Source organism: Saimiri boliviensis, chromosome 4, assembly GCF_048565385.1.
Source record: "Saimiri boliviensis isolate mSaiBol1 chromosome 4, mSaiBol1.pri, whole genome shotgun sequence".
Taxonomy (NCBI): domain Eukaryota; kingdom Metazoa; phylum Chordata; class Mammalia; order Primates; family Cebidae; genus Saimiri; species Saimiri boliviensis.
The window spans coordinates 164,110,685-164,117,947 of NC_133452.1; the positions used below are offsets into that span (position 1 = coordinate 164,110,685).

General features: G+C 42.5%; 2 protein-coding genes across 2 annotated transcripts; one reads left to right on the forward strand and one right to left on the reverse strand.

The window, feature by feature from the left end:
* Window positions 1-509: 509 nt before the first annotated feature.
* LOC101048322 (histone H2B type 1-C/E/F/G/I) lies at window positions 510-2,324 on the reverse strand. The gene has a single exon (XM_074398553.1). The coding sequence runs from the start codon at window positions 2,287-2,289 to the stop codon at window positions 1,909-1,911; it is 381 nt and encodes a 126-aa protein (XP_074254654.1). The 5' UTR covers window positions 2,290-2,324; the 3' UTR covers window positions 510-1,908.
* Window positions 2,325-2,555: 231 nt separating this feature from the next.
* LOC101048953 (histone H2A type 1-B) lies at window positions 2,556-6,971 on the forward strand. Its single transcript, XM_074398552.1, has one exon. It carries the CDS (start codon window positions 2,616-2,618, stop codon window positions 3,006-3,008), a length of 393 nt encoding a protein of 130 aa, XP_074254653.1. The 5' UTR covers window positions 2,556-2,615; the 3' UTR covers window positions 3,009-6,971.
* Window positions 6,972-7,263: the final 292 nt, after the last annotated feature.

The following is a 7,263-nucleotide window of genomic DNA, read 5'->3' on the forward strand; positions in this document are numbered from 1 at the left end:
TACTCCACAAAGACAAACACAACACAGATGCAGACCCACCACTAGTGTATGTTGTAGGGGAGGAAAGAGCTTTTCCTTTTACCAATCTTTTGTTCATTGGCTGGGGCCCTGAAACAAAATACAGATTAACAAGAAAAAAGCATACACATTTAATATAAAGCTTTACAATACATGAGGAAATAAAGACCTCAAGAATGGGTCAAACCTGATGTTTTTACACTAGGTTTGACGAAGAGTAGTCATGTAGAAATATAAGACAAAAATAATATGAATAATAAACAAGGAGAACTCTAGCAAGGTCTGTTTGTTCAGATTCATCTCACACTCTGCAAGACTCACATGAGGGTCTTACGACCTGTTTCAGAGGAAGGTCATAAGGACATTCCTGTCTATGTTGTTCTAATTCCTTAGAATACTCAGTATGTCAAGGTGCCATGTTTGGGAGTACTATGTTGTTTTCAGAAATCTGAGATTGCTTATGGAGTAGTGACTTTTTTTTTGGAGGGGGGGTCCTAGTTAAGAAAATTGGCTAATGAGTATAAACCCAGGATTTTTATTTACTTTTATTACTTTTTGTTTCTTTGGTTTTGAGACGGATTTCACTCTAATTGCCCAGGCCGGAGTGAAACAGCGTGATCTCGGCTCATTACAACCTCCGCCTCCCCAGTGCAAGCGATTCTACTGCCTCAGCCTCCCCAGTAGCTGGAAATACAGGCTTGCGCCACCACATCTGACTAAGTTAGTCAGGCTGTTTTCGAACTCATGACTTCAAGTGATCCACCCGCCTCTGTCTCCCAAAGTGCTGGAATTACAGGCGTAGACCACTACGCCCAGCCAGAACGATAAGTCTTTGAGCAGGTGTCTTGCTCTGTCGCCCAGGCTAGAGTGCAGTGGCGCGGTTTCGTCTCATTGCAACCACTGCCTCCCGGGCTCAAGGAATTCTCGTGTCTCAGCTTAGTTGTTACTGCTAACAGTTAGTAGTCTCAGCTTCCCAACTAACAGGCGCCTACCACCACGCCCGGCTAATTTTTATTTATTTATTTTAGTAGAGACTGAGTTTCACTGTTAGCCAGGATGATCTCAATTTCCTGACCGCGTGATCCGCTGGCCTTGGCCTCCCGAAGTACTGGGATTACAGGCGTGATCCACCGTGCCCGTTCCAAAACGAGGATTTTTAGCTCAATACTCATGGTATTCCCTCCACAATAGAGTCCCCAACAGTGCTCAGAAAAGTCAAACTTGTCGGGTGATCTTCAGGGAGCCAAAGACTACACATTTCCTACCCCTTCCAATGTCGCGCAGACTGGAATGCAGTGGCGCGTTCACTTCTTCCTGCAGCCTCCTATCGAGTAATTGATAGTACAGAAGCAAGCCGTCACCCCCGGTTAAACTTTTTGCAGAGATGAGTTCTGTGTTGCCAAGGCTAATCCGAAACTCCTGGGCTAAAGCGAAGCTCAAGCATCGGCCTCCCAAAGTGCTAGGATTACATGACCTTGCGCCAGCAAACACAATCTCCTGATATGTTTTGTTTTATTTTTTTTTTTTTTAGCCGAAATCTCACTCTTGTCGCCCAAGATGGAATGCAATGGTGAGATCTCCGCTCACTGCAAACTCTGCCTCCCGCATTAAATCAGTTCTTCCTCCCTCAGCCCCTCCAAAACCAACTCTGAATACAGGGGTCAGTCAACAGACCCGTCTCATTTTTATAATTGTAGTAGAGACGGGATTTTACCCTGTTGGACAAAATGCCCTCGAACGCCTAAATTTAGGCGATCCGCCCGCCTCGGCTGCAAAAATATCTTGGATTACAAATTAGAAAATGGTGGAATTTCGTATTAAAGCTCCGTTATTTGACACTTGAGTGGCTCTTAAAAGAGCCTTTGGGATTGAGGGTGCCTGCGCAGGCATTTACTTGGAGCTGGTGTACTTGGTGACGGCCTTGGTGCCCTCGGACACCGCGTGCTTGGCCAGCTCCCCGGGCAGCAGCAGGCGCACGGCCGTCTGGATCTCCCTGGAGGTGATGGTCGAGCGCTTGTTGTAATGCGCCAGGCGGGAAGCCTCGCCCGCGATGCGCTCGAAGATGTCGTTGACGAAGGAGTTCATGATGCCCATGGCCTTGGAGGAGATGCCGGTGTCGGGGTGGACCTGCTTCAGCACCTTGTACACGTACACGGAGTAGCTCTCCTTGCGGCTGCGCTTGCGCTTCTTGCCGTCCTTCTTCTGCGCCTTGGTCACCGCCTTCTTGGAGCCCTTTTTTGGAGCAGGAGCTGACTTAGCTGGCTCAGGCATGTCGTCAGATAAAATGAACAATTAGAAAGGAAATATGTAAGTAATGGCTCGTGTCTAGAGGCTCTCCTTTTATAGGCCTTTTATGCAAATAGAGAATTGAAAATATCCCGCTCTGATTGGTCAATGTATTAATGACGCAAATATTTAAAGCAGCTTTAACCTTATTTCCTTCCCAATTGGTTAGCTTGTCTAATAATAATTTGAACCAATCAAACTGCGCCATTTACAATTCTACCTATGACTATAATTAGCTTCTTCTGCCTCCATCGAGCACACTTTTTTTTCTTTATTCTGTAGGCTGTTTTCTCTTCTGTTAGGAAGCCACAATGTCTGGACGTGGAAAACAGGGAGGCAAAGCCCGAGCGAAAGCTAAAACGCGTTCTTCCAGGGCTGGGCTGCAGTTTCCCGTCGGCCGTGTGCACCGTCTGCTCCGCAAGGGCAACTACTCGGAACGAGTCGGGGCTGGCGCGCCAGTGTACCTGGCGGCGGTGTTGGAGTACCTGACTGCAGAGATCTTGGAACTCGCTGGCAACGCGGCTCGCGACAACAAGAAAACCCGCATCATCCCGCGCCACCTGCAGCTGGCTATCCGCAACGACGAAGAGCTTAACAAGCTTTTAGGTCGCGTGACTATCGCACAGGGCGGTGTCCTGCCCAACATCCAAGCCGTACTGCTGCCTAAGAAAACGGAGAGTCATCATAAGGCCAAAGGCAAGTAAAATGACTACTAGTCAAATCCGTCGGTGATTCCGAGTCCCTGAAACCAAAGGCTCTTTTCAGAGCCACCCACGTTTTCCGTAAAGCGCTGGAGTACACATGTACTAATTCTACAAACGTTTCTAACGTCACTGACACCTTCAAATACATTTAAAAATGAATTCTTTTTTTTTTTGAGACGGAGTTTCGCTCTTGTTACCCAGGCTGGAGTGCAATGGCGCGACTTCGGCTCACCGCAGCCTCCGCCTCCTGGATTCAAGCAATTCTGCCTCAGCCTCCTGAGTAGCTGGGATTACAGGCATGTGCCCAGCTAATTTTTAGTAGAGACGCGGTTTCACCACGTTGACCAGGATGGTCTCGATATCTTGACCTCGTGATCCACCCGCCTCGGCCTCCCAAAGTGCTGGGATTACAGGCTTGAGCCACCGGGCCCGGCTTTAAAATGAATTATTTAGTGTTTTGTCAGTTCATAATTCTAATCTTTGCTCACATTTTATGCACAAAATTATCTTAGTGATGTTCCTTCGAAGCAAAAGTGCATTTTATAAAGGTACACAATACAATTAAAATTGTATCTCTTCCACTAAACGGAAATTATTTGCATCAAAAACTCCATTATATTTGGGCACATATCCAAATTTATTATACACAGGCTGTTTCTTAATATCCACTTGTCAGAAACGGCTACAATGTTAACACAGAAATGAGAGAACAAAGGATATCTGCCCACTAGCATTTCAGGGCAGATTTTTTAAGTTTTTATAAAGATGACTACTTCCCACTGGGAGCGGCAACTCTTAGCTGTGATCCCAGCACTTTGGTAGGCCAAGGCGGGCGGATCACAAGGTCTGGAGTTAGAGACTAGCCTGGCCAACATGATGGAACTATGTCTCTACTAAAAACATGGGCAGACCACATGGTCTGGAGTTCGAGACCAGCATGGCCAACATAATAAAACCCCATCTCTACTAAAAATACAAAAATTAGCCAGGTGTGATGGCAGGTGCCTGTGGTCCCAGCTACTTGGGAGGCAAAGGCAGGAGAATCGCTTGAATCTGAAATTATTTGCATCAGCAGACAAAAAGATGTAAGAAGTAACTTCAATAAGTTTGATACCTTTAATCAATAGTAAATTTTGAGATGGTGAAAGCACATTTCCCTGCAAACTTTGTGTAAACTGTAAATTTTTTATAGTAGGACACATAGGGCCCCTCTTTTACTGACAAGTCTTGCAATTTTTCTTAAATTTCCACTTAAAGAAAGATAAAAATATAGCAATTGCAAGATTAATGTCTATGAAGCCTCATACTATAAAACCTTGACATCCTTGACTGATTAATCAAATTGGGGCTTGGAAACAATACCCCAAAATGAAGGCCAAAGAGTCTACCTCAGAAGCAAAATTTTTCTGTGTCTCCTGCCCTCCTGTGTCTGAGTACCATTCTCCTGTGCAGCTAGACATAAAAATTAGAATTCCTCTTTCCCAGTGTGGTTCATCACAACCAGAATCCTTTTTCCTCAAAGCCATCCATAAAAACTAAAAATGTTACTCTAATTTCTACTCCACCTTTTTGTGTAAAAACTGGCCACAGAGAAACTATCTGACCTAACTAGATTAATTGCAGTTCATAAGTCCCCATTCGAGAGGGGTGCTGTCGCATACCAAGAAGGAAGGACTGCATGTTCAAAGAGGTGAGGAATGAAAGTCCCTTTGACAGAATAACGTACCCTCCTTTGGCTAAAAGACCTCAAAAGTTTACAAGATGGAGGCTGGTCACATTCTGTTTCTACTCCTCTTTCCCTTTCTAATCGCTGCTGGATTTTCTCAAAGTCTGATTTGAGGGAATAAAACGCCAGAAAGCCCCTTCCCCACTTACTTGTCTGACCCCTTCCACCCTCCTCAAATGTGTTCCAGACAAAATAGGTATTAAGGACCATAGAGTTTCTTGATAAATGACTGTAAGCCCCCAACTGGTTGTGACCAGTCTCCTGAGAAGGCAGATCATGGACTTCTGCCCTACATTTCAGTTTTATGTATAGGACCTAATTATGACTCATTTACATGTTAAATCTCCACCCGAAAGTGATCATGGACATACGTTACATACAGAAACACCTAATACCCATGTGCTTGGGTCTTATTCATGAATAATCATAGCTCTTCCTATAACCTGTTAAATATGTATACTTGACCAACACATTCCTCAAAACTTACTGTTTTATCCCTCCCTCCTTCCCTCCAAGTGCCTGTCTCACAGCCAGGCAAGGGTACCCTACCTAGCCTTTCAGAATGGCCACCTTGCAGGCTGCAATCCTTTATGAGAAATAAAGCTATCCTTTCCAAATGTATGAACCTTTTCATTCTTCAGTTGACAGAGGTGAAGAAGAGTCTAGACAGACAGGTCTTGCTGGGTTACATCATACCCTTTTTGTCCAATCAGATTTCTACAAGTTCCATACTTTGTTGAATCTAACCATAAATGTGTACAATTTTTCCTGTACCTTTATATCTTCATTTTGAAGGCTCCCTTGAACACATTAATAAATTTGTCTAACTATTCTCCAATTAATCTGCCTTTCATAAGCTAATCTTTCAGCAAACCTTCAGAGCTCCCCTTGGCTCCTATAAAATAATCAACACTTTTAACTTTTTTATTATTTTTAGATTTCAAAGTCATTTACGCGATGTTATCTGAGTCTTTCTTGGTGTTTACGTAATTTCCAGGAATAGCATATTATTTTCTGAACTTTCTTCTTTTCATGAAATGGCATTGTGCTCCCAGTGATTCCTCTTCTTTTTTTACACACCAGAATGTACATTCTATTATATGTACATAGAAAGTTAAGTTTTGGGGACACTAATTCCTTTAAGAAGTAGCAGTTGCAGGTTTTTCTACAAAACAAGTTTTTTTTCAAAAACATACTATCAGTAAAAATATTCCTATAACACTTCTTTCTTTCCTTTTTTTTAAAATTTCTCTCATTTTTTGGTGTTGCTCTGTTGCCCAAACTGGGGTACAGTGTTGCAACATGGCTCACTACATCATCAAATATCTATCCTCGAGCAACCCTCCTACCTCAGCCCCTGGGTCACTGGCATTACAGGCCTGAGCCACTGTGTCTGGCTAACAGAATTTCAGATAGTCTTCACTTACTGATAGTTTGCCATGGAAAAATTCAAATGTCAGTAATTTTGCTAGTTGCTCACCTCTTCTTGCTTCAATAAGTAATGGTTTAACAAGCCCCCTTAGTTCCCTAACACAATTGTATAGATACATAGATGTAGATGTAGACATAAATAAAGATATTATTTTGTTATAGATTGAGTCCAGAAGCTATAACTGGGTTCATAGAAATATACTGAAAGGTCACACTATTTCAAAGCCTGTGCTGTCAAGATTTTGCAAAGAATCAAGAAACATAGAAGAGAAATGGATGATCCTGGCACAGTGCTATATATAAAGAATAATGCAAGCCACTAACGGGTTCAGTGGCTCATGCTTATAATCCCAGCACTATGGGAGGCCGAGGTAGGCAGATCACCTGAGGTCAGGAGTTTGAGATCAGCCTGGCCAAAATGGTGAAACCCCATCTCTAATAAAAATACAAAAATTAGCTGGACATGGTGGCTCCTGCCTATATATAATCCCAGCTACTTGGGAGGGTGAGGTAGGAGAATTGCTTGAACTGAGACCCAGGAGGCGGAGGTTGCAGTGAGTGTAGATCACGAAACCGCACTCCAGCCTGGGCTAGAGAGAGAGAGACTCCATCTGAAAAAAAAAAAAAAAAAAAAAAAAAAATGCAAGCCACATATGTAATTTTGAATTTTTGAGTAACCACATTTGAAACAGGAATAAGAAGCAGGTAAAGTAATAAGTATTGTGTTTAGCCCAAAATATAAAATCATTATTTCAAAATATAGTCAATATAAATTCAACATTAATGCAAAATTTCACATTTTTTAAAAGCTTAAGTCTTCTAAATATGATTGACATTCTATTCAATTTGACATTACATTTTTGTTGGAAATAACTGGATTTTCATTTTTATTTCATAAATTTCAGGGCTAAAAAATTAAATTCTAATAACTGATTGTTCAAAACATATCTAACCTTTTTCAGTAACTGGAGTATCAGCTTTTAAATTAAATTAATTAAAATCAGGTAAAATAAAAATTCAGGTTGGGCGAGGTGGCTCACACCTGTAATCCCAACACTTTGGGAGGTCAGGGCAGACAGATTACTTAAGGTCAGGAGT

Bases quoted from the DNA above. Each gene is read 5' to 3' on its own strand.
- LOC101048322 (XM_074398553.1), bottom strand. From the start codon at position 2,289: ATGCCTGAGCCAGCTAAGTCAGCTCCTGCTCCAAAAAAGGGCTCCAAG.
- LOC101048953 (XM_074398552.1), top strand. From the start codon at position 2,616: ATGTCTGGACGTGGAAAACAGGGAGGCAAAGCCCGAGCGAAAGCTAAA.